The 27,432-nt window shown below is 38.4% G+C and overlaps 1 protein-coding gene and 1 non-coding gene across 11 annotated transcripts in view; one reads left to right on the top strand and one right to left on the bottom strand.

Moving 5' to 3' along the window:
- CSNK1A1 (casein kinase 1 alpha 1) overlaps positions 1-17,036 on the top strand; it is a 45,718-nt gene extending 28,682 nt beyond the window's left edge. For 2 of the 10 annotated variants that reach the window (XR_009353789.1, XR_009353790.1), the window contains 7 exons: positions 155-294; positions 1,832-1,910; positions 3,102-3,176; positions 5,573-5,679; positions 7,117-7,265; positions 11,160-11,430; positions 12,216-12,684. Coding sequence is in view for 8 of the 10 variants with exons in the window: in XM_059174000.1 (XP_059029983.1) it covers positions 155-294; positions 1,832-1,910; positions 3,102-3,176; positions 5,573-5,679; positions 7,117-7,265; positions 11,160-11,347 (738 nt within the window). In the remaining 2 variants the exon portion in view is untranslated. The other 8 variants (XM_059174004.1, XM_059174007.1, XM_059174003.1 and 5 more) reach the window with 6 other exon arrangements.
- A 9,830-nt stretch (positions 17,037-26,866) lies between these two features.
- Positions 26,867-26,939, bottom strand: TRNAK-CUU (transfer RNA lysine (anticodon CUU)). Its single transcript has one exon. It is a non-coding gene; the product is annotated as a tRNA-Lys (tRNA).
- Positions 26,940-27,432: the final 493 nt, after the last annotated feature.

Below are 27,432 nucleotides of genomic sequence, written 5' to 3'. Positions count from 1 at the left end.
AGCCTGTTGAAGTGTTAAGTTTATTCATGTTTTCTGCCTGTGATACTTTATTTTGATACAGTTGAACTAGATAGTATAAATGCCATTTAATGACTAAGAAGCAGTTCATTTGAACAAGGTTGGAAGCCTAATACCTCTTTATTTTCTTTTAAAGTTATTCCTTATTGATTTTGGTTTGGCCAAAAAGTACAGAGACAACAGGACAAGGCAACACATACCATACAGAGAAGATAAAAATCTCACTGGCACTGCCCGATACGCTAGCATCAATGCACATCTTGGTATTGAACAGAGGTGAGTTTGAAAAATTAATGTGTAAATCAGCTCCATAGCCGTAGTCACTAAAGGGTTTTGGGAAATAGTTTAACTAGTTTCTTCTGATGCATAAAGATGTTTTTTGACTGAGGATTTGAAGGTTGCTTGTTAATCCTTTTACCTGTTGGCTTTAATCCCTGCTGAGAAGCCAAGTAAATGAGAGACCTTTTGTTTTTGTTAAAGGTTGTCTCTTGGGGAGAAAATACTACCTGATGGAAAGTTAGCATACATGCAGTTTTATCTTGATGTATATTTTTTTCTTGCAGCTGAAGATAGTACTTACTTTCTTAATGCTGATCTTGGACTTTTTTATGTTTTAGTAATACAAGTTAAGTTTTGGAGAAGAATGTATTAGTTTCTTATTTTTACAAAGAAAAGATTATCTGAGTCCTGATGGACCAAGAGGGCCATCCTCTCATGTTTTACCCTCACTCCTATGTAAATTAATAGGATCTGGATTGAGGTAAACATTGTCATGATCTCTTTGCTTTTTCTGTCTTCTATTTTCTATTCCTGGTTTTTTGTCGTTGTCTTTTCTCAGTCAGTTTTTGCTCCTTAAAACAAGCATAGAAATGATAAACGATAGGCTTCCGGGTTAGGGAACTTGAAGAGAAGAATTTTAAGCTTAGGAAATGTTCAGTGTATGTGGGTGTATATATTCATATAGATGTTTAATTAGTTTTATTTTATTTTTTAAAGATTTTATTTGTCAGAGAGAAAGAGCACAGGCAGGGGGAGCTGCAGGCCAAGGGAGAAGCAGACTCCTCACTGAGCAGGGAGCAGGATGAGAGACTTGATCCCAGGACCCTGGGATCATGACCTGAACCGAAGGCAGACTGAACCACCCAGGGGGAGCCTCTCCCTGTGCCTACCACTCCCCCTGCTTGTGTTGTCTCAGTTCTGTTTTAAATAAATAAACAAAATCTTTTTATAAATAAATAAAATGTTAATTTATTTCAGGATTCCTCAAGTTTATTTTATTTCATTTTTTAAAAGATTTTTATTTATTAGTGAGAGAGAGCATGAGAGGGGAGAAGGTCAGAGGGAGAAGCAGACTCCCCGTGGGGCAGGGAGCCTGATGTGGGACTCGATCTCTGCAGTCATGACCTGAGCCAAAGGCAGTTGCTTAACCAGCCGAGCCACCCAGGCACCCCCTCAAGTTCTTTTTTATAAGCTTCTATAAAACTTAAAAGTGGCCTTCTACTTTGTTCTTCCATCTTCATTAACTTCATTTAGAAAGTTGTTCAGCTAAATCCTTTTTGTTCTTTGGAAATCAAATTGCAGGACTATTGGATTTTATGATTTCGTGTTCTGTGAGAAAATTTTGTTTAAAAGTAACTCTTTATGAACAACTTCTTCTTTTTTTTTTTTTTTTTTTTTTTAAAACTTTAAGTGCCTTCTTTCACAAGTCACCAAATTGTTCTTTTTCCTCACTTGGGAAAACTTCTTGGGTACCTGCCTTTCTTTCACATTTCCATAATAATTCTAACTCATAACTTTACATTTTCTTTTCTAGTCGCCGAGATGACATGGAATCATTAGGATATGTTTTGATGTATTTTAATAGAACCAGCCTGCCATGGCAAGGACTAAAGGTAAAATGAGACTCTCGTTACCAGTTTTTGTTTTAAGAATAAAAATACATATTGGGGATGAACTTTAAGATCCCTTTCAAACATGAGGCTTTTCGAGAGTGAATTATCTTTACTTTTTATCTTTTGGGAAGATAAAATATGATCATTTTAGCAAGAATAAAGTTAATCGAATCCTGTAGTCAGGCCTAAAGAATAATTTCCTTTAGAATAGTAAGCAGGTACCCATTGGTAACCAGTAGTTTTATCTGAATGGAAATTGACATGGGCTAATTAAAGGTGGAGACGGTCTCATTTTGATGTATTTCCAGTATGTTGAAAATACATACTTTTATGTGTAGTAAAACTGGTTCTTCTAGTAATACTAGCTATCTTAATTATCCTAACATTTGTTTCTATTAATTAGGACTTTCATCTTGACTTGTGAGTGTCTATTAATGATAACTTACCATGTCCTAGAATTTAAAGGCTATTTTGACACTTTATTGGTCCTTTATTTATTTATTTATTTATTTTTAAAGATTGATTTTATTTATCTGAGAGAGACACACATAGTGAGACAGGGAACCCAAGCAGGGGGAATGGGAAAGGGAGAAGCAGGCTTCCTGCAGGGCAAGGAGCCTGACACAGGGCTCGATCCCAGAACCCTGGCATCATTACCTGAGCCAACAGCGGGCACTCAATGATGGAGCCACCCAGGTGCCCCATTTTATTGGTCCTTTAAAGGAAAATGGTCTCTGGGTTTTTGAGCATCTGTGAACCAAACAGTTGCTCCATGCTTGTGTGGGTAGCTCTAACCAATATGAATTATTTTTACATTGGAAAATTATTTTTACTTCACATAATAATATTACTAAATGAAGGGCACTGTTTTTGGTTATTTATCTCCTTCCCTCGTGTTGAATATGGGTCGTGAAAACTCATTTCAGATTTAACTTCACCCATTAAATCATGTTCTTATTAACTCACTCTTTTCTAACAGCTAAAAATGTTTTTAAAGTAGAAACTCACATAAAACTAACAGCTTAGGGTTGGAAGATTTTTGTATATTGTACTTTGATTTTTTTTTTTTTTTATTCTAGGTTATGATTTATCTTGAGTCTCAAGTTTACATTTATGTCTAGTGGGTTAAACTCCAAAGGTTCTTCTCAGTAGTAGTAAGTATGTCTCTGGTTTGATTCCTTTTTTCCACAGGCTGCAACAAAAAAGCAAAAATACGAAAAGATTAGTGAAAAGAAGATGTCCACTCCTGTTGAAGTTTTATGTAAGGTAAGTGTACATAATGGCTATTTTCTTTTCTTTTCTTTCTTAATATAAATAATCCAAGAGGTCTGGAATTTAAACATCCTACTCGGTACCTGTTTGCCATTTTAAACGTATGTTTTGGTAATTCTAAGTATCTTGGAGTGGCTTGAATATATGGGTCATTTTAAATAAGCCTTTTATGTTTCTCGTTTGTTTGGACCCTATAGTCTGTTAAGATTTAGAGGAAGAAGAGGGCAGGTAAAGTTTTCTAGTGGAACCTCACCAATTTTTGACAAAATTAGGAAATATTCTCCTTAACCCTAAACTGGTGCTAGCAAAGAAGGGATATTGACAATTGTCGGGGACATGAAGGAGTAGAGAAACAAAGGCAGATCACAGCAATCCAAAATAGCCAGTGTCCAACAGTATAGATGACAGTTTGAGTCAGGCTCATTTTCCTGAAATCTTCTTCGTTAGAGAAGCCTGTTAGTTGAGAATGGAGAAGGAGCTGTGTCAGGATGAATAACCATGGTATTTTCCATTGGAAGAAAACCACATGGTCCTCTCTGAGACAATTGCATACCTGAAGTTATTAGGAAACAGGATATAATTATATAGTTGGGTGTTAGAAGGGGGAAGTGAACATGATATTGAAACAGTACTTTGTGGAATGGGGAGAGGTGATGTTTTTATGTCTCCCTGTCCACAAATTTGCTTTTCCCATCTCTAGATCTATAGTAAAGGAGGAGGGGTTGGGGTGGGTAAGAGGGTGTCATCTTTTCTGAGTCTCTTTGGGATTTGTTTTAAATTATGAGATACATTTTAGGTCAGTGAATAAAATGTTCATGTGTTATAGTACACCCAGTTAACTTTAAAATCTGTATAGTTCAAGAAGCAAAATTTGTTTTCTGTACACTACTATATCTGTGCAACATCATGATTGATTTGGATTACTGGAAAAATCAGACATTTTTACAGGAAAAGAGGGAGGATTAGTACATTGCTTCTGGGTTATGTCTTAATTTTGATCTAGAAATAATGAGCTAGGTCTTTACAGACTGGCCACATAGAATTGATTGAGGGTGCAGTGAACACATAATTTTAGTGTTACTATAAAGTAGTGAGATTATTTTCAGTCTCATAGTCCAGTGGTAACTACATATTTCATATCTGTAATAACTTAGGATATTGGTAGTTTTCTTATGTTAATAAAGTTTTGCCTGTTTTCATAAGGTAGGAATGCATGAAGTAAACTATTTGATTTGTAGTTGTTTAGCTCTATTTGTGATACACATAAAAGCAAATTCATGCTGCTTAACATTAACATAGACCATGAATGTATATTACAAATTTTAAAAGTCATGTTAAGAGTTTAAATAAAATGTACAATGTATTTATCACTTCAGCTGTCCACTCTTGGAGCAGTGAAGTAGCATAAAAATTAAATCTGTTTATGTCAATGCAGTGAGTAAAAGTACTGCAAGTGTGTCCATTTTCTCCCACCTTAACCTCCTGCATGTAAGAAGTTTCTCAGAATTGGAAGGTTGTGGGAAGAGATTTTCTACATTCCTGCTGGCAAAAGCTTTTTGGCGGTTAACATCTGTAGGCTTATAGATGTGCTAAATACATTTTTGAGAATCTTTCCTGGGAAGCTGAGCACATAAAGAGTTTATGCCCACAGCTGTACTTATTAATAATGTTCATAAAAGAAAAACTTTAATCACCTAAATGTATAGTTATAGGAAACAATTATGATGTATTCACTGGTCTAGATATTATGTACCCATTCAGAAGCTTGTGAAGAGTTGGAAATAACACAGAAGTGTAATTGCAATATAATGTTAGTGGGAAAACAGAACATGTTATATATGCATTATGATAATGTTACGGAAAAAAAACAGATCCAAACCCAGTCTGTTCGTGATTGATCTGTATGACAACAGTGGTTGTGCTATATGTTTGTACTCTTGGTGATTTTACTTTTCTGTTTGTATAGGTATATACAGTTACACCAAATAAAGTAATTACACAGTTGGGGAGAAAGTGCCAGTTCATTGACCTGTTGTGGAAAAGAACCTTGGTGGCTTTCATTTGATCATTTCTTCATTGTTGCCATTGAATTATTAGACACTGATAGAATAATAGCAAGTTGGATATCCAGATTATTTAAGAACGTTATACTGTAGGGAAAGGATCCATGTTTCCCCTGCCAGTATTAAAAGATGTACATGATCAGGTGGTCAGGATTTATGAGGATACCAAGTCATATTATAGTTTAGTTCTCAGATCTTGTGGCAAAGTAGTGAAACACTCTCCTCAAAAACACTTTTTACTTGTATTTAATTATTTATTTTCCTGTCTTAAATAAACTTTTTCTTGTTTTTTTTTTTTACTTTGTGTTTTAACTTTTGAACTTGCAGGGGTTTCCTGCAGAATTTGCCATGTACTTAAACTATTGTCGTGGGCTGCGCTTTGAGGAAGCCCCGGATTACATGTATCTGAGGCAGCTATTCCGCATTCTTTTCAGGTCAGTTTTTTTGGTTTTGTTTTTTTTTTTAAGATTTTATTTATTTGACAGACAGAGATCACGGGTAGGAAGAGAGGCGGGCAGAGAGAGAGGAAGGGAAGCAGGCTTCCCGCTGAGCAGAGAGCCAGATGCGGGGCTTGAACTCAGGACCTTGGGATCATGACCTGAGCCGAAGGCAGAGGCTTTAACCCACTGAGCCACCCAGGTGCCCCTTCAGGTCAGTTTTTAGGGTGTTTTTAAGACTGTAGACTCTAGTGAGAGAAACTAGTTAAATCCACCCAACACATCTGTTCTGACAAGTAGCAAATTAAAAGCAGGCCTAACCCATATCAATAAAATTTTAAGAAACTGAGTTTGGAAAAAACTCTACAAGAGGGGCACCTGGGTGGTTCAGTCAGTTAAGCATCTGCCTTCAGCTCAGGTCATGATCCTGGGGTCCTGGGATTGAGCCCCACATCGGGCTCCTTGCTCCGTGGGGAGCCTCCTCCCTCTGCCGCTCCCCCTGCTTTTGCTCACTCATGTGCTTGCTCTTGCTCGCTGTCTGTTAAATTAATTAATTAATTAAAAAATATTTTTTTAAAAAATCAAGAGACTGAGTTTGGCATGTTCCCATTTGTGGTGCAAATGTGCTTGGAATTTATTTAGTTTAGGATGGAGAAACTGTTGATTCAGACTCCAAGTAGAATCTAACTTTTCCACGATAATTGCCATTCATATTAGAAGTGCTTATTGGTGGTCCTTGGAACTCTACAGCTTTGCTGTAGTTGTTTTGTTAATAACAATACAGCTTGTTTTGTTAATAACAAAATTAACTAATTAAGATAGTTAGGGGGCCTATGATTGTGTGGAGGCAGGCCTCAGACTCTAGGGTTCCCTAGGTGCAACCCAGAAGTGGTCTTGAGCATGGAGGGAATAAAGTACATGTGGTCCGAATTCTTTGTTGGAAGAGGGTAAGAATTGGGGGTAATTTTCTAACCCCAGGAAAGTCATCTTTCCAAGCCACCAGCATACACATCTCCCCCACAAGCTTGTGTTCTTAAACTTATCTGATTAGTTTTTAGGAGGTACCTCCTGGTTGCGTGGTTCCCTAGATAATTGACAGTTTGACTCCATGTTTTCATGGTGCAGTTCATTCTCACTCCCTGCCTCTTTCAAGAAAGTAATAAAGGTGGCTTCTTTTTGAAAAAGATTATTCTTAATGAATACATCAGACTGAAGTGGTGATATCATTCTCCTTCATTTGTGACTTGTAAAAAGTGGAATTAATGAACTGAACAGTTAAAAAGTCATGTATATGGAATGAAATCTAGAAGCTACCATACGTAAGAGAAAATGCTCTGATTTCCTTAGAAAGTGCCCTTACTGTCTTGAAAGCTCAATAGAGTATTTAACTAGACCATTATTAAGGATTGACATATATCATTTTATGTTTTCCAGGACCCTGAACCACCAATATGACTACACATTTGATTGGACAATGTTAAAGCAGAAAGCAGCACAGCAGGCAGCCTCTTCAAGTGGGCAGGGTCAGCAGGCCCAAACCCCCACAGGCAAGCAAACTGACAAAACCAAGAGTAACATGAAAGGTTAGTAGCCAAGAACCAAGTGACGTTACAGGGAACAAATTGAATACAAAATTGGGTGATTCATTCATTTCTAACAGTGTTAGATCGAGGAGGTGGTTTTAAAATAAATAAAAATTTGGCTCTGTGTTTCTAAAAAAAGACGTCCTTGGAAAATTTGACTACTAACTTTAAACCCAAATGTCCTTGTTCATATATATATGTATATGTATATACATATATGTGTGTATATATTATATCATTCTCTTGGGATTTTGGGTCATTTTTAACAACTGCATCTTTTTTACTCATTCATTAACCCTTTCCAAAATAAACATTTGGTGTTGGGAATATGGTATAATCAATCAATCCAAAATCCTAGACCTAACACTTGTTGATTTTTAATAATGAATCTGGTTAGTTATGGTATTTGGACTTTATTTCAGACTAACAGTGTTAAGAATATTTTTCTGCATGTTAATGTTTTAGCATTTAAAATGGGAAATTGTGAACATGATCTAATTCCCGGAGGTGAGTCTGGCATTGCCCCCAAAGTGTCTATCTTTTCAGTTTCAGAGCATCTCCTTTGTGCTCTTTAAATGCTCAAATAACTGAAAAGCTGGACGCGTCTTTCCTAAGTTGAAAACCAGATGTCTCTTTTAGAGACTATTCAACTACATAAGGTTCTTAATGTCAAAACAATTGTTTTGTTTTGGACTCTTATTTTATAAGATTTGGAAATATTCAGGGTCTGGGGGCTCATTATGGAATTGAATTCTGCTGTTAGGCTTTGCAAAATGAACAGAAACTTGGGGCAAATGCCACCAAACTACTACTAGTCTGTTTCCAGTTTGTCTCTGGCACTCTCAGTGCTACTAAAGAGTGGAACTGTTAGGGCACAGCTCCATTCTTGTCACTGTTGCCGTACAGTTCGACTCCTCAGTTTCATTGTTTTTGTTTTTCTTTCCGCCCTTTCTGGGGCTTACCTCCTGATACCTGCCTACTTTCTGGAAGTGGTGGGCAGGTAAGGTTTGGTCTTTGGTTTCTAATTATTTAATTTCTGAATGACTGCTTTAGTCTGAACTTAGTCTGTGGGTCTATATTTTTAGTATTGTGTTTTTTTTAAAGTTTTGTAATTTAAAAATAGACACTAACCTGAGGATACTGTTCAAGAAGTATAATTCACTGATGTCATCCTCATCCCAGCAGCTCATCTATTAGGAATGAAGTTGAGATTCTTCTCTTCCATGTTTCTGTATTTGGGAAGGATTCGCAGTTGAAGGCTTAATGTAATGGGGGTTCTTAGATGATGAAATTTCAGCTCAGGATAGCAGACACTAACGCTTGCCTCTGCGTCTCAGTTGGGACTTAATTGTCCCTTTTGAGTGTTTTAATCATTGCATGACTAATCACAGTGCCAACCTCTTAATGAGGTAGGTTGCTAGGTAGTATCTCTCAGAAATGGTCATACCAGTGTAACGTTCTAGACTTAGGACTTGTTACACCTGATATTTATAGGGTATTTGCTTTTTTTCATAAAATGAAACCAATTTTTGCCTAAAGCTAGCTGGGATAATAGGATCATCATGAGTTGCAGTTTCTAGAACTAAAATTAGATTGAAATCTCCTCTGATATACAACATTTCACTTCAGGCATTCAGCAGCTTTCAGAAAGAATTCCCTTATTTTGAGTTGGTTCCACTGTGTGTCTTTCTCAATAAACAAGAAGAATTTTTGTTCTACCTTATCTAGGTCTTAAAGATGAGAAGTTGGATCCACTGAGTTAGTATGTTTCCTTGGAAAGAAATTGTAATTAAACTTAAGTTTAATCCTTAATTTTGTATTGTAACTATTTTTCATAAAAGCAACTTAAAAATCTTATAGGATGTTTGGGGTGCCTAGCTGGCTCAGTCAGAGCATGCAGCTCTTGATTTCGGGGTCATGAGTTTGAGCCCCACATTGGGGGTAGAGTTTAATTTTTTAAAAAAGAAAGAAAAGAAAATCTTGCAAAATTTTCGTAGCAGTTTTAGACCCAGGGTTTATACACATTATTTTTCATAAATACCAACCTGTAAAATTTTGAAGAATTGGACTTTGCAGAAAATGTAACACTTACCATTGACTACTTTCAGAGAAACATTTGAAAGTAGTATATTTTGATTTCAAGTGAAATACTGCTTGCTGCTAAAACGTGCCATGCCACAGAATACAAACAACAGAGTTGTATTTGATCTTTTCCTTCTTGAAAACATTTATTTTGGTTATAGAGCTTAGTGTCCCAAACAACTATCCCATGAAACCCCCTAGGTATGAAGCTAGGAAAAAAGTATAGCAGGTTTGAGAGTGGCATGGAATGAGAATGGAGAGCCCATTTCCTTAACTCCAACCCCAAATCTTTTCTGAGGTCTGTAGTTTGAAGACAGTCACTCTAGATTACTTACTCCTGATTTCAGTCTCTAATTAGTAAGAGTGGTTGAAAGCACATTCTGTCAAGGTCCAGTATAGTAGTTTTTTATTTAAGGAAGAGCTCATTCAGCTCAGCTATTTGCTGATTCCAAGAAATCTGCTTGCAGTGATGATGATAACACCATAGTACATTTTCTAATTAAAATTTTTAGAAGATGCTTTTTAAATACATCATACCAGTTTCCGTTCATGGTGTTATAGTCTCAGGTTTTCCACAGAGAATTGAGTTTCTTAATGAATCTCCAGTAAGTAGGGCTATATATTGCAGGAATGTGTATTCCTGGAAAAATCCCCCAAATGGTGGTGGTGACTAATATTTATATTACTTCTATTTTTTGATAAACTTATATCAAATGTTTCTTCCATGGAAAAGTGTAGATTGTTTCAGCAGTTCACTAAGAATGTCCAAAGACTCTTTAAAGTCTGCCTTAGCTGAGATGGGCTTGTTATATGTAATAGACTTCTTTGCTAATTACTTTTCTAAAGATAAGATCTTTTGAAATACTCTATTCCAAAGCCCATCAAAACTAAGAAACAAGGCATTTCTTGTAAAGCATGCTATGGTCTGTACTAATCTGAAGTGCTCATGTGCTATGAGATTATGATTACTGTTTTCATACATACTAAGGAAAAAAATAAAAGATTCATATCTGAGGCACTTTGAAATTTATTTCACTTTTTTCAACTATATGTGATTATCAGGAGGATTACTTTTCAAGACATTAAGAAGTACTGGGCGCCTGGGTGGCTCAGTGGGTTAAGCCGCTGCCTTCAGCTCAGGTCATGATCTCAGGGTCCTGGGATCGAGTCCCGCATTGGGCTCTCTGCTCAGCAGGGAGCCTGATTCCTTCTCTCTCCCTCTCTGCCTGCCTCTCAGTGTACTTGTAATTTCTCTCTGTCAAATAAATAAAAATAAAATCTTAAAAAAAAAAAAAAAAAAAAAAAGACATTAAGAAGTACTAAAGGAAAAAGGAAATACTTTTAGGACATTCAGAATCCAGTTAAATCCACCATTTCTTTAGTTGAGGTCAGAGATGGGGAGAATTTCGGAAGGTAGTGAAGCCAAGTTGGTTCCTCACATTTCTTTTCTCATCATCTTAATCCATCTGTTCACTACTGCAACCATTGATATCATGTGTAGTTTTATCATAATATATATGGATGTCAGATTGCTGATAGAAGATAGGAGTATTTTTCCATCACATTTTCCTACCATGTCCGTGGTCTTCCTTGAATTGCCTTCCAGTATTAACTGGGATTCACCTACCATTTATCTCTAGCTTAACTTTTTCTGACTTCACCAATTGCTGCTAGGAACGTGGCTGGTAACTCAGCAACGTAACCTAAATCACAGGGGAAGACCTTGAAATATCTGGAAACTGATCTTCTCTGAATACACTCAGTCTAAAGAAGTGCCAGGGAGCTACATCTGCTTGCTGAAATTTTTGTCAGCCTTTTTTCACTGTGGACAGTACAACTGGAGAGGAAAGAGCCCAGTAATCCAACAGGAAGTGAAGAGAAGTGTCCAAGAATTGATTTGTGGTGATCTGAAGCCTACATCTCCAAGGCTTGCTGGACCTGTCAAAAACTTCAACTTGTCAGATTGTCTGGATGGATACCACAACAGTTGGAAGACCTAGAAGAGTACAGTGTGTTGCTGTGACTCAGTGGTGTAGACCACTACCAGACCATCTACCAGTTGGGGAGGACTCAGTTGTAACAGGTATTTTAAAATTCAACAACCTCAGAATTCTGTAATAGGGAAGACAAAAGAAACCAGATCGTTAGTCTGGGTTTTTTTTTTTTTTTTTAATGCATTTTAGCGGTAATGTGTATTTGTATACTATACTTGTTTATTTGTAGTGATAAAAGTAAAATCTATCTCCTATCTTTCCCAACTTTTAATACATTTTTAGTTTAGTTAGGAAAAGTTACTGTAGTTGTTTGTTTTTCTTTACTTTTATAGTGCCAGTCTGGTTCAGAATTGTCCAAGCCTGATTCTGATTTTTGTACAACAAAAAAACCCACACAGGCATGTTGTAGAAAAGTTGACTGATAAATGACGTTGCATTTTAAGAATGGATCTTGTCTTCAGACTCCTTTTAAAAAATTATGTTTTCTAGAAAAAATGGTTTTCTGCTGTGAAAGGATCCTGAAATTTCAAAGGTCCATCACAGACTTCCAAGCCATACTGTTACATAAATAGCTGTTTGAACTAGTTTGTGGTTCTATTAAAAAAAAAGAGAGAGAGAGAGAGAGAGAGAATCAGGGACATCTGAAGTGAATTCACAAATAAAAGTCAATGTATACTTTTCATATTTTGGAGTAAGGTATAGAAGGGGAGAATCTCCATAGTGAAATAAATACAAACATTTTTTTCCTTTTGCAGATTTGAAAAGAAACTTAAATGTAGCTATTAACTCAGTGGTCCCAGTGATCATCCAACTCTGTTTTAACTTTGTTTTTTCCTTTTTTTTTTTTTTTTTTTTTTAAATTTTTATTTTAAAGGAACAAAGGGATCCATTCCTTATTTTAACTGTTGTTGCAGTGAAGATGGGTTTTGGGACTTTTAGAAGCCAGAAGCCAGGAGAGACCACCTAAACCACAAGATAAAAACAAAGGACTCATGAACACTGAGAAAAAGAATACCAGCACTTGAAGATTAAATGTTGGATACCTGCTGAATGCTCCCATTGAGATTTTTCTTAAACTTCAGTAACATCTTAGGACAGTTCACTGGAGAAACATTGATCCCTGGGTGGAGTATCCCACCATTGACCAATCTGAAGAGTTAAATCTGCGTTTGACTGCTCTCTTTTATCGGGAATATTTTTAGGCTAGCCTTTATCTGATCCCCTAAGCAATTGTAATCATTAATTGACCCAGGAATCTCTAAAATATCAGATTAAAAGATGAACAGTACAATTCTTATCTAGATACAATTTTTGTCCCTATTAAAGATGAGAGTTTTCTAATATTTTGACTGACAATATAACTTAAGCCTTCTTTTTAGTGACAGTGGTTTCCATTTTGAAGCTGTTTGGATATTCAACATAGTCATTAAATTGCTCAATATAATGTAATTGCATAGCTATGATAAATCATTTTCGTAGTTGCGTAAACATTTTTCGTTAACCATATTTAAGAATAATTGCGGGACTTAAATGCTCATCTGGGCAAGGGTCATTTCTCTTTAGCTAATTCATAGTTTTAATCTGCTTTATAATACTCTTCTCTTCTAACATTGGCATTAGGTTACAGAATATGGTCTTACTTTAAAATTTAATTCAGCTTTGGTTTGACGGGGTTCTCTTTATGCTTACCATGGTACTTCTGTTGAGTGATAAACACTAAATAGATAATATTCCTTGTGGCAAAGTACGTTTTTAGAAAGTTTCACTGTTTTTCATTTTTGGCATTTGCTTTATGAATTTAGTACTTGGGCAGGCAACAAAGGTCTGTTTTTTTACCAACTCCCATTAGTTAATGTGGAGAGAGAAAGAAGTGTTTTGATACTTGTTTGTCCTCAGGTCTTTAGCCCAATATATTTTTAAGTGGATGAAGATGACTTTCTGCGCTCAGATGGAAAAACTTTTAAGTTACCAAGTCAGACAGTATTAACCAAGAAATGGTATATAAATGTCTGATGTTATCTTGGAAGAGAGGGACCTACATTCATGCAAAGTAAATTATAGAAGCATAGTATTTTTATTTGTCCCACAAAGCTCATTGGAGATGGTCCAACAAATGCTTGAAAAGCACAAAAAAGGGGGAGGTTCACTAATTAACAAAAACATGGTGTCAGAGCTGAAGAAGTGAGAGATCAAAGTGAGCTACAAGGAGCAGTAATGAGGCAGCTGTAAGAGTTTGCGGGGGGAGGGTGCACCAAGGAGCACAGACACCTAGAAGGATGGCTGTTACAAGAGAGGTGGTACTGATGGGATTTTGCAGTTGGTGAGAAGTAGGCATATTTCCTTTCTGCCTTTAGCCATAGATGGAACTTGTAGGTAATAGAGATCATCATTTCCTCTAGTAGTCTTTAGCCACAGATGGAATATGGAGCTATTACCTGAAGCTGTTTTTCTATTCAAACCTCCCTGGATGTGGAAGTCTCAGAGTCTAATTGTGTGGGAGGAGGGTATTGTTTATAGGGTGGGAAGGCTTTAGTAAATAAAGACAAACACACACATACACACACCGCCCCAAGGCCTTATTTATATTTTCAAACCGGGACAAAACCTCACCTTTGTAATGTGATTGATGGAAGCAAAGAATTTTGAAAGGTACATGGTTTCTGTATAAAAGTCATATACTTACCAGGATTCTGTTCCATGGAATAATTCGGTTATATGTTGAATATGTTGTTATTAAACCTTATTGTTCCTTACTTGAATCAGAAACAATGTGCAGAAAGTTTCCTTCCTGCACTAGTAGATTAAAACATTACATACTTTCTAGTTTTAAGCCAAAGGTATCTATTTTTTATTCATTTGATAGATACTTAAACACATAGGTACAGGAGATAATGGAAGTAAACAAAACAAGCTCATTGAAATCACCAGTAATTCTTTAGCTTGAGAATACATGCTGACTGGGAAGACTGACTCTATACCCCTCCTATCTAAAGGCCTCCAGAACAGAAAAGGGATTTTTGTTATTTTAAAAAATTGAGCTCTAGTCATTTTCAAATAGATAAAAATGTAACATGAGTCACCACTCTAAAATAATTATTAGCTCAGTTTCACCCAATTTCCTAATTTTGGGTGTAGTTTTTTAAAAATATGTATTTTTAACTTGGAATTTTAACATTGTTTTTTGTTTTGATTTTTTTTTTTTTTAAACAGGTTTCTAAGCATGAATTGAGGAACAGAAGAAGCAGAGCAGATGATCGGAGCAGCATTTGTTTCTCCCCAAATCTAGGAATTTTAGTTCATATGTACACTAGCCAGTGGTTGTGAACAACCATTTACTTGGTGTAAAGAACTTAATTTCAGTATAAACTGGCTCTGGGCAGCATTGGTGATGCCGTGTCCCGAGTTGTAGCCGCTGTAATTGTGAATATTAACTGAGATAGTGAAACATGGTGTCCAGTTTTCTATTGCATTTTTTCAAGTGGAAAAGTTAACTAAATGGTTGACACACACAAATTGGTGGAGAAATTGTGCATATGCCAATTTTTTTGTTACAATCTTTTGTTTTGAACTATACTGCTTTGAGATCTCATTTCAGAAGAACGGCATGAACAGTCTTCAGCCACAGTTGTGATGGTTGTAAATGCTCACAATTGTGCATTCTTAGGGTTTATCCATCCCTGGGGTTTGCAAGTTGTTCACTTAAAACATTCTTAAAATGGTTGGCTTCTTGTTTGCAAGCCAGCTGATATGGTAGCAACCAAAGATTCCAGTGTTTGAGCATACGAAAGACTCTGCCTGCTTACCTGTGCTAGAAATAACAGCATCTAAAGTGAAGACTTAAGAAAAACTTAGTGACTACTAGATTATCCTTAGGACTCTGCATTAACTCTATAATGTTCTTGGTATTAAAAAAAAAAAACATATTTGTCACAAATTTAGTTAACATCTTACAACTGAACATGTATGTATGTTGCTTAGATAAATGTAATCACTGTAAACATCTATATGATCTGGGATTTTGTTTTTATTTTGAAATGGGAGCATTTTTTGTTTACAAGTTCATTAAAAACTAAAAACTGTTTCTGTAAGGAAATGAGATTTTTTTTAACAAAAATGCCTTGCTGACTCACTATGAAATCAAAATCTCCCCAGTTTTTTAATAGACTACTTCAAGCCATTTGTTACATACTATTCCTTTGCAAATCATTTTAGATTTAGTGTTAATAACTTTGACTCAGATTTTTTTTGGGGGGGTGGTCTGAAGGGGAAAGGCATTCTTACATTTTTCTTTTTTTAGTGATTTGCAGGCACAGTACCTAGTGCTGCAGCGGCCAGGGCTTGGTGGTGTTAACTCCTGCAGCCTCAGACTACACAGCTGGACTGATTTTGAGTAAGAATGAAAGCGTTAAAGGGTTTAACTAACATTTTGTAGTTTTTCTTTAAATTCGTGTTAATTGGAGTTGAGCAGATTCTTAACCTTGGAGAGCTTCCCACCAGGTGAGGTTCATGTGATTCCTGACCCTCCCTGAGCTCCTGTTCTTTTCCCTCAGTTATCTGCACTTCCTCTCAATCTTAAATGCACTCTTTTCTTGCCTCTCTCTGACACAAGAGAAAGAAAAACTTATTGACAGCAATTCTTTAAATAGTGTAATTTATTCATTTATAGCATGTCAAGATAAATTAAAAGAACCTTTGTCTGAAAATGCTGCCAGAAGCCTGTTGTGTAAATGTAGGTATTTTGTAAAAATTACCTTGAAACTGTACATTGACACATGTTTGGTCAGATTGTGTCAGGTTTAAGTTTTATTTTTTCTCTTTTAAAACTACTTTAGCAATAATTAATCCCATGATTACCATATTCTGCTATTAAAGGATCTGTTAGCACCATCACACTGCAGAAAACTTAATGAGTGCGAACTTTTGGGGTAGGCAGCTTATTTGTTTCTTTTCTATCCACCTGTGTCAGTTAAGGTATTTGTTTCTTGACTAATAAACCCTTTGATACTTTTAGCCAGAAATCAGTCTCATAAAGCTATTTTTGAGTATAGTTTGTGTAAAATAAAAATGTTTAGCTTTGGTAATAACTTTTCCAAGCTGAACTCCCTCTAGCAAGATATTTTTCAGTGCTTTTATTTACTATGCACTTAGACTATGCACTTTTTCTGAAATATTTTTGTAACACTTAACTTTTTTGTATTTTTGCCATTTGAAAAGGTTGTGGTGTAGTTGGTCTGTAATTAAGTTGCAGATTTAAAACTGCTGTTAGCTTTGTAAATCAAAATATAGGTGTTTTTGTCCTGGTATATCTTCATTCCACCTGCAGCTGGAGCTGGAATCCCATTGATCTTCTAGCTACCATTCATTTTCTTCACAGTTCACAAAAGAAGAATGTGAAATTCAGTGAATGCTGTTACTAATCCTGTCGGGAGATGAATCTCATTTCACCAAAATTAAATTATGTTTTTCCACTAAAATGATACAAGTTGAAGACACATCACTCTGAAATTGGAAGACCTCACCACTTAAGGCTCCGCAGTGGCTTACCCAGCTGAACTCTAGGTTACCACTCTACTTTGTTCACCCATTGGGGGGTGCAGTTTTTTTTTTTAATGTTGGGAGATGGCCATTCTAACTACTGTTGAATGTCTCTGTTTTGGGAAGGTATAACAAGAAAATAAAAAAGAATATATATGAAGGGAGAGACTGGTTATCTCCTCCCATACGGTTGTGCTCATGCTCCTATAGCCTACAAATGACATTTTGGAGGTTTGTGTTAACTTTTTCCATCAACAAATAGCAAGAGATTTTCCTATTTCTACTAGTCCTTGCAACACAATTAAAACGTTTCAAGCAGAGAATACTGTAATGATTATAAATGGAATTCTATTGTAATAAGAATAACAAGATTTAGAACCCAAGGCAATAAGCTAGTGTTCCCTAACATTTGCTAAAATAGAGAATGGGTTCTTTCAGCTTGAGTAGAATGAACTGTCGGGCTTCTAAGAAGGGTGCCTTAGACTTCCAGCTCTTGAAAATTCAATAGTCTGCTATAGACTCTACTGAGCAAATGGGTATGTAGCAACATTTTAGGTTTTCTCTTAGTTTTTAAATGGATAATTTGATCAAAATATGAGTAGGTCTGTATGAGGTATAGCAGAGTGTCCATTTAGCTCTGATATGCTGTCCCCTTTAAAGTGAGACAGAGACTATACCTTGACAGAGTTGGCTTGTGTATTTATTTTTTCGAAATGGCCAAAGATGGTAATGAGTTGAGAGTAAGGTGATCTAATCAGGCTGTGCATTACCAAACAGTACCCTGTTGAAGTAAAATGACTTGGTTTTCTGAAATGGCTTGTTAGACAAGTTTTGAGGACATAGGCAAAAGTGCTGAAAATGTTGAGCAATAGGAGAGCTCTTAGACTTAGCTGTCTGATGCATGTTTCAAGCTGTGGTCGAATGGCATTGTGTCTTGCTGAGGCTGTGGACCCACAGTAACTAGAATTTGATGATGAGAAGGAAAACTTGCCAAAGCTGTAGAGACCTGGGTATTCATTCATACTTCAGTTGTTTGGTCTCTGCCCTTTATCAGCCTGGCAGGGTGAACTGATTGCTTCTACCTTTTTGCCTTTACCAAACCTGATCCCTCGGAGTTTCTTGAGGAACTGCTACTATTGGCTACTGTGTACACCCATCTGGATCCAAAATTAGGAAGACATGTTTGTAATGGTGGTGGTTTTAACTACTAGGAGCAGTTCGTTGGTGTCAGTACCACGGAAGACCTGAGCCAGAGCTCCTGGCTCCCTAAGAGACTTCTGAATGGAGAGAAAAGTTAGGTGGAGATGGATGAAGTGTTTAAGTAACCAGTAAATGAGATTTATGTCCTTCATAGTGGGGAGGCCAACCAGAGTATGCAAGAGTTGTAGTTGAAAGTAGAAGTGTAGACACATGTGGGAGCTGATAGATGAGTGGGGAGGAGCTAACGAAAAATCTGAAAGATGGGACTATGGAAGGTCGAGAAGAGCTGCAGGACTGGAAGAGGATGGGTGCAATTCAAGTGCTCTTTGGAAGGATCACAGAGGCCTCTGAGGAGTCAAGTGGAGGTTGCGATTAAGCTCTAGCCTAGAGACCAGGGCTGTTCGTGAAAGCAAAAGAGCATGGAAAACCTGCGAGTAGGAAACCAACCTATTGAGAGTCCACATAAAGAGCCCTTTATAGTTCATTTTAGTATAGACAAGAACAGCAGGGGAGGGTTGGTAGTGAAAAAGTATAGTTGGAATCTGCAGGTTATACCCTATTCTGTCAAAATGATGAAAAATACTGAAGGAGACTTTTTAGAGGAATTTATGGTTCAGGTCCAAATCCCAAGTTCTCCCAATATAGTATCTTATTTGGAGGAAGTGGGGAGAGATTCCATATTAGGATGAAATTTAGCAGCTGTATGAAACTACTGTCAGTTCCTGGTTCCCCAAAGACACTTTGTAACAAAATATAGATGTTTTATATATACATTTCTTTGCCATTAAAGATTGATTTATTTTAGACTGGGGGTGGGGAGAGTATTAAGCAGACTGGTTGAGCGTGGAGTGAAATGCTACAGTCTCATGATCCTGAGATCAGGATCTGAGCTGAAACCAAGAGTAGGATGTTTATCCAACTGTGCCACCTTTGATGCCAATAAAAATGATAATACTGGGGCACCTGGGTGGCTGAGCAGGTAGAGCATGTGGCTCTTGATCTCCAGATGGTGAGTTTAAGTCCATGTTGGGTGTAAAGCTTTACAAAATGTACAAAATGTAGCTTTATTCTTGAATTAAGAAAATTTTTGTTCCTTTTCATTGATAAAAGCATGACTTGCACAGCTACCCATGAAATACCATGGTTCAAACATTAACAAGGCCAGAGCTGGGTCACCTTCGTGAACTGAGTCAGTACCTGCAGAAATAGTATGTGTTTTATGTAGACCTTTAGTCTGCAAGGTGTTCTTAAACTTTTTAATTTTGTTACTTTGGTATCATTTAAAGGGCACCTGGCTGGCTTGGTCCTTAGAACATGCAGTGGCATGACATCAAGAGGGATCTCAATGGTGTGAGTTCAAGACCCACGTTGGGCATAGAGTTGACAAATTATAATAGTACAGTGGTTTCTCCTTTGTGCTCAACATTGTTTATGTTTACATTGTGCCCCTTTATTTGTGCGTCTTCTCTCCAAACATGCGCTTTAACACTTCATTTCTTAAAACCGGGTTGGGGGGGCTTCTGGGAGGGAGCGTGAGGCTGTGCCGCAGAGGGGGAGGGAGGGAGAGGGCGTTCTAAGCATGCATGATGCCTGGCGTGGAGCAGGATGCTGCGGGGCTCCATCTCAAACCTGAGATCACAACCTGACCTGGAATCAAGTCAGATGCTTAACTGATTGAGCCACCAAGATGCCCCTGTACCTAATATTTTAATGTAGGTTTTTGTAAGACATGCGTGGGGCGCCCAGGTGGCCCAGTGAGTTGAGCCTCTCTGCCTTCAGCTCAGGTCCCTGGAATCCAGTTCCTTGTCAGGCTCTCTGCTCAGCAGGGAGCCTGCTTCCACCTCTCTCTGCCTGCCTTTCTGCCTACTTGTGGTATCTCTCTCTCTCTCTCTCTGTCAAATAAATTAAAATCTTAGGAAAAAAAATAGAAATGCTTATACTAACCATGGTACAATTATCAAAATCAGAACATTTAAAGATTGACCCAGTTTTCTAGTCCAGCCTGTTCCATCAGTTATCCCAAGTGCCATTGATTGTACTTCGTTGTGTCTGTAGTGTTTTTTAATTTGGAGCAGGCCCTCGCCCTTTTGTCTTTCACGAGTTTCTGTGTGTGTGTGTGTGTGTGTGTTTTCCAGCTGTGTTCACTGAGGGCCTGGAACCTGTGCTAGGACAGTAGCAGTGAGCATACCTGAGCACCAGTTCTTCATTTCTAAATACTGAAAGGAACCATGGCTCCTTGGAGAAATGTTTAGCTTTAGGGCTGGGGTGCAGAAAATAAAAGATGAACCTAGAACATTCTGTTGTGCTAGAAAGAGAATTCTCAAAAAACGATGAGTGCATGTCAGACCACTGGAGCCTCTCAAAAAACTCATACTGGCCAACTGTGTATCAAGTAGATTATGAAAGTTTTGATTACAATATAACATTAATATCCATGATTTCTGTATTCATATAAAAATGGGGAGAAGGGAAAACATTTTTAAAGTATCAGCTAAGAAAAGTAATGCATTTGAAAAGTCCTTTTACTAAAGGGAGAAAGCATAAGTTTGATGAGCAAGACATTTACAGTGTCCTAAAAATATTACTTGCCATGCAGTAATACACATTACTTGCCGGGGGACATTATAAAAAAATACCTAATCTGGACACTCCATTGGAAAGGTGGTGTGATCATCCCATTTTAAAGATTGAAATACTAAGTTTCATAGAATGTTTTGCAGATTAAGGAATTTGAATCCATATAGAACTTCACAGCTGTCAATTCTGTGCATCATCCGACTTCATCCTTCTGACATCATGGAACAGTTACTATTCCTCCCATTAGAAAAGAATAGAGAAGGGATGCTTGGGTGGCTCAGTTAGGTGACTGCCTTCGGCTGGGGTTGTGATCTGAGTCCTGGGATCGAGTGCCCCATCAGCAGGAAGCCTGCTTCTCCCTCTGCCTGCTGCACCCTTTGCTTGTATCCTCTCTCTGGCAAATAAAATTTTTTTAAAAATTGAGAAAAGGATTAGTCAGGATGTGGCATCTGTGAGGTTTTACAGAGCCAGAACCGAAACCTGATTTCCTTTAGTTTTTATATGGTTAGACCCGGTGTCCTGTTTTTGTTTTGTTTTGTTTTGTTTTAAATTTTATCACCATTTGAGAACCAGAGTTTGCTAATATTAACCATTTATTGAATGCTTTATGCCAGGCATGTCACATGTATTAATTTGCCTAATTGTCACAACTTCCCAACAAGGTGAGTCCTGTCGTCTTTTACTTTTGTGGATCCTGAAGCCCAGGGCTGCAGGGGAGTACTTTCATTCTCTTGGATTTTCAAACAAGAATTTCCCCCTTTAGAATAATTTATGTTGCCTATGTATCTTTAAAGTAACATCAAATAGGATGGCAGCTTAGGAGTTTAAAAAGTCCAAGACACTGTCATCAAAGGTTTTCATTAAGTCATCGGTCCACTTGGGATGTTAGTAGAGTTTGTGTTTAGGACCAAATACTAGATCTTGTTTTCTTCAGTCTCTTGAAGATGATAGAAGTGAAGCCCCAAAAGATGTACAGATGCGCTGAAATAGCCAAAACCAAGACTAGAATCCAGGCCAAAAAGGATTTGTTTCCCTTGGTGGCACTGGCCATCAGCATTTATCAACCAGCTTTTACCTAGTTACCACCAAGTACCTCATCTGCATGCTAATGATAGCAAGAAGGTATCAGTCAATTGTGCTACTCTCCAGTCTTAACTAAAAATTGAAATTGGTTTTTTGAAATCACCTTAAAATGATTAAAATTTAAAATTAGGTATCAGTGTTGGATAGTGTAGGATAGGCTCTCCATGTCTAGTCGAGAGTGGAATGCATTAATAAAATTGCATTCTGCTAGAGAAACAGGAAATTATATTTCCTTGGGGTTGTGAATATTACCTGCACATTTTTGGAGCATTTTCACATAACCCGGTTTGTGCAGGTTATCCTAGTACATTAGGGGCACCTGGGTGGCTCAGTGGGTTAAGCCTTTTCCTTGGATCAGGTCATGATCTCAGGTCCTGGGTTCGAGCCCCGCATCGGGCTCTCTACTCAGCATGGAGCCTGCTTCCCCTTCTGTCTGTCTGTGTCTCTGCCTACTTGTGATCTCTCTGTCAAAAAAATCTTTAAAAAAGTAATACTAGTACATTGTCACTGAGAAGGGTCTAACCCACCCACCCCCAGTTCTGTAGTACTTTTATAGCCCTGATGATGATGTAGAGGATAGTATCTTAAGTAGAAAAAATGTAGTCCTCTCTCAACATTACCATATTAAGTCTGAAGTGTTACTGACCCAGAGAAGTAAATAGTTTGAATAACCATTGGAAACAATTTCTGTGGGATGTCAGGCAGCCATACATTGGTTCTCTGCCAGTGGACAGTGGCACAAATCTTAGTGGTGATAAAGTGCCGCATTAGATATTTAGGATTGGAAGAAAGGGGGGAGAGGCTATTTTTAGAAACTGCTCTCAACAGTTGCTAAGTAAATATTTTCTATTAATTGCAAAACTGGTTTGCACTGTGGTAACATGCAACTCCATACGGAGTGTAATGTTTTAGTCCAGGTTTAGAAGCACAGGAAAACCAGTAAGTTAGCCTCTAGATGGGCGCGCACGTACACGAGTGCTCATGTGCAAGTGTGAGTATAAATCAAAAAACATGGAAACATTTTTTTTTTTTTTTTAAATCTTTTTTTTTTTTTTTTTTTTTTTTTAAAGATTTTATTTATTTACTTGACAGAAATCACAAGTAGATGGAGAGGCAGGCAGAGAGAGAGAGAGAGAGAGAGAGAGAGAGGAAGCAGGCTCCCTGCTGAGCAGAGAGCCCGATGTGGGACTCGATCCCAGGACCCTGAGATCATGACCTGAGCCGAAGGCAGCAGCTCAACCCACTGAGCCACCCAGGCGCCCATGGAAACATTTTTTTAAAGATTTTATTTTTTCATGAGAGGCAGGGGGAGAAGCAGGCTCCCTGCTGAGCAGGGAGCCCAATAGAGGACTTGATCCTAGGACCCTGAAATCATGACCTGAGCTGAAGGCAGATGCTTAACCATCTGAGCCACCCAGGTACCCACATGAAAATACTCTTAAAATAAAATAAAAATAAAAATATGACTATTTTTAACATTTTGACCAGCCTGCCCCTTGCAAAATGGTGAAGAAAGTGTAAACTGCTGCTTTATCTTAATTTTCTATGACAACCACGTATGGGTTTTTTTTTTTAAGCCCGTGTACAAAAGTGCAAGTTGTGCACAAATAGCAATAGGGATTCAATTTATTCACAAATAGATCAGCAGTTAAAGAGCATTTACTGAGTCCTTAGGTGCCAGGTGCTGGCTACTCTCTGCGAATTCAGAAGCGACAGCTCGTAGGAGACAGTTCACATGAGATTCTGTTGCCAGAATGAGTGCACACCAGTGAAGCAGATGGAAGTCAGAGGAGATAATCTCTGAATTGCATTCTGAAGGATGAGTAAGATTTCATCAAGCACAGGAGACTCCTCACTTTGAGAATAAACGTGGAGGTATGGCAGCAAAACACCCCCACATGAATAATTTAGTCTGGCTAAATACCCAGCCCTTTAGCACAGAACCCACCGAGTGGTTCAGGCCATGTGCCTTCTAGAGGTTTGCATCTCTTACAATGAGATTACCTGAGTAATACATAAATTGTACGGAGGTTTTTACAAAAAGTTGAGATAATTCAGAAGTAAAGGCAGTCTCACTGGAGTACAAGTCCTTGCACTGCAGTCAAGGAGGACATCTGAGCACAGGAATAATGAGAGAATGACCTCGTGTGGTAGGGGCAGAGGAGGATAACAAGGTGCTGGGAAATCAAGCAGCAAGTGGAACCTGAGGTTTCAGAAACGTGTTGGGCGGGGGTAGTTGGGGGTGGAGTTAAGGTAGTTCTCGGAGCAGACAGCAGAATATCCTGATCCCCTTGCATCCGGTCCCATGCCTGTCTACAAGGTCATGCTCAGGGTGCTAAGAGTTGCTTCAGTTACCTCCTAAATTGGTGGTGGTGGTTAGAAGTCCTTGGGTCCTGTTACATACTGAAGCAAGTCTTTTGTTGGGTTTTAAGGTTGGTAATCTGCCCTAGTGGGATAAATGTATTCTGTGTCATTTTAAGTGCCATTTGTCGATCTTCAACTTCTGTCTTTAGAGGAAAACATGCTGTGCTATAACATCAAGAAGGACAATATCATACATTAATTTTACTCTGAATGTGTCTTGTCACCAGGAGAATATTAAGCCGAATGGGGGATTTTTGCTGCTTGCAAAATCTGGAGATACCCAATGTTCTTGGTTTTTTGTCTCCAAACACTATATATGGAATGGTAACAGAATAACAGTAAATGGAAAGTAAGCAAGATCATTGAAGCCTGAAGCTGTGATCTTCCTTTGGAATAGAGCCCTGTTCAAGGTCACAGAGCTGATTAGCGGCTGGTCTAGGAAAGAATCCAGCTGGAAACTTTTTGCCACTAAGTTGCTGCTCCAGGCACAGGACAGTGATTGTCGTTAAGTATAGTTCCAGGGACCAATAGCAGTATGTGGGAACTTATTAGAAATACAAATTCTCGGGCGCCTGGCTGGCTCAGTTGGTTAAACGACTGTCTTCAGGTCATGATCCTGGAGTCCCGGGATCGAGTCCTGCATCGGGAATGAGGAATACAAATTCTCAGGCCCTGCTCTAGACCTACTGAATCAAACTCAGGATGGAGCCCAGCAGTCTGTGTGTTAAGAAGACCCCTCAAGTGAGTCTCATGCTCACTAAAGTTTGAGCAGCACTGGCAAAGGAGAATGAGACCAAATGGGAAGTAGAGGGAACCTTGAAAGGCATCTGGGTTTAAGATACATGATTTGTTTCCTTACCTATAAAAAGGGAGTAACTCCTAGAATGTCAACCCTGCTGGTGGCTGTGAGCATGGAGTGAAGTCAGAAACACCGTGTAGGTATAAGGATTTGCCCCAGACAAGGGAAAGCTGAAGTTGTGTGCATCTTTTCCCAACTCCACATTCGGTGGCATGTTGGTAGCTAGGAATGAACTGTGATGGGAAACTGGAAAACCTTGCTCAGGACTTTCCTGTTCATCCACAACAGGTTCCAGATTACAAAGCTCATCATGTTTCTTTGTCCTAGTTTGTAGCCCTCAGAACTTTAAAATTACATCTTGAATGATTGACATAAAATCCGTTTACGTTGCAAACTTTTAGAGGAGAAACCGGAGTTCTACATCTTAACAGAGGACTTCATTTTCTATCAAAACCCGTTATCCATGAAGCCCCACATTTTGCATAACTTTAAGGCATAGGGTCAGAAATACCCCAAGCCAGAGATGTAGATTCGGAAGTTGTCGACATAGAGACTGTAGTGATAGTGGAAATCCCAGGACTAGGTGAGTTTTTCCAGACCCCATTTTGATCTGTATGTGAAGAGTGTTGAACACACAGCCCCAGGGGCATACAAAGATAACGGGTAATGAACTACTAAGGAAGAACTGGAGTCGTCACAAGGGCATCCTGAAAGACAGCAGTGCCAAATGGAGAGCTCAAGAAGGAAGCTGCCTGGTTTATATTTGTCAAGAGACCTCATGCTAATTGTTGCAATGGCCAACCTTGAGAATATTTATGCAAGATGCAACCTTGAGAATAACAGATTTATGCAAGATGTATCTCTCACATTAAGGAGAAATACATCTCTGCCTTCCAGGCTGATGCAGCAGGGAAAGATGCTAGAGATGCGTCAACAGTGAACAGGGTCAAAGGGAGTGACGTGTATCTTTTTTTTTTTTTTTTTTTTCCATTAGCCATTGGCCAGAACTCGGCAGGCCCACTCTATCTCCAAAGGAGACTTACAAATGTAGGGGAGAAGATAGGTGTTTAGGTAGCTCTAATTTTTTTGGTCCCATTGTTTCCAAGTACTGTTGGGAGGAAGTTGGATGTGTCAGAAACGGCCTCTGGCTGTTCCTACTTTCAGGTATCCAGGCTAGGTTTTCCAGGAAGGCAGAGCCCGGAGCCAGTAAACTCCCACGGCTCTCTGGCACAGACTCCTTGCCTCTTTCAGGGCTTGTCACATAGGAAAACAAGCATGCAGTCCCTGTTGCTAGGAAATCTATAAATACAGCAAGAAATAATCTGCTGTCTGCTGAGGGTTTAGCGTTGCAACTCTCCCATAAATGACCAACAGTTGTCTGACCTTAGGTGGGGGGGCAGGGTGGAGATAAGTTGGCATAGAAATATGAAAGGAGCGTGTGTATCTGTCCTGCCGGAAGAGGAGTTTCTTTTAGGATAGAAGCCATAATTATTTTTTTCCCTTTGTGTTCAGAGAGTCTAGCACAAGAAGATGACCAGGAAAACTGCTGTAGAATATTAATGTAGCTTTCTCTCAGCAGTGGTATGCTGTTGGTTCATTGGATTTGGGGTCACTCAATTAAAATCCTGAATTATCTCTTTTTAAAGATCTGTTGCTGGACCACATCTATCTTGAACCTATGCAAATAATAATAGCCATTAAAAAATAACTTGTTTGGGGGCACCTGGGTGGCTCAGTGGTTAAGCCTCTGTCTTCAGCTCAGGTAATGATCTCAGGGTCCTGGGATCGAGCCCCGCATCAGGCTCTCTGCTCAGCAGGAAGCCTGCTTCCTCCTCTCTCTCTGCCTGTCTCTCTGCCTGCATGTGGTCTCTGTCTCCGTCAAATAAATAAATAAAATCGTAAAAAAAAAAAAAACAAAAAATTTGTCTATATGCTAATTTTATGTGTTTTTTCCTAAGTGAGCTCTATGCCCAACATGGGACTTGAACCCACAACCCCAGGATGAAGAGTCCGATGCTCTACCAACTAAGCCAGCCAGGTGCCCTGTCTACATGTTGAAAAATCAAAGCTTTAAATGTCTCTCCCATCAATCAGTACTACCCCCAAAGGAGATCAGCAAAAGCTCCCCAATTTCAGCCTCTTAGAAAACAGAATTATAATTCTATCCCTAACTATAAAAGGGATTTTTATCAATACTTGCTGGAGGTGTGTGTGTGTGTGTGTGTGTGTGTGTGTGTGTGTGTGTGTTGCATTGTGTTTAAACATGCTCTCTGGGGCACGTGGGTGGCTCAGTGGGTTAAAGCCTCCACCTTCGGCTCGGGCTCCAGTCGTGGTCTTGGGGTCCTGGGATCAAGCCCTACATCAGGCTCTCTGCTCGGCAGGGAGCCTGCTTCCTCCTCTCTCTCTGCCTATCTCATCTGCCTACTTGTGATCTCTGTCTGTCAAATAAATAAATAAAAATCTTTTTAAAAATATTTTTTAAAAAAAGTGCTTTCAAAAGGCCAGTGTTGCAGGCCTACCTAAATCTGAAAAC

This window comes from Mustela lutreola, chromosome 5 (assembly GCF_030435805.1).
Source record: "Mustela lutreola isolate mMusLut2 chromosome 5, mMusLut2.pri, whole genome shotgun sequence".
In the NCBI taxonomy this organism is placed as follows: Eukaryota; Metazoa; Chordata; class Mammalia; order Carnivora; family Mustelidae; genus Mustela; species Mustela lutreola.
The sequence above is the reverse complement of the archived record's forward strand: the minus strand, read 5'-3'. Positions and strand labels throughout refer to the sequence as shown.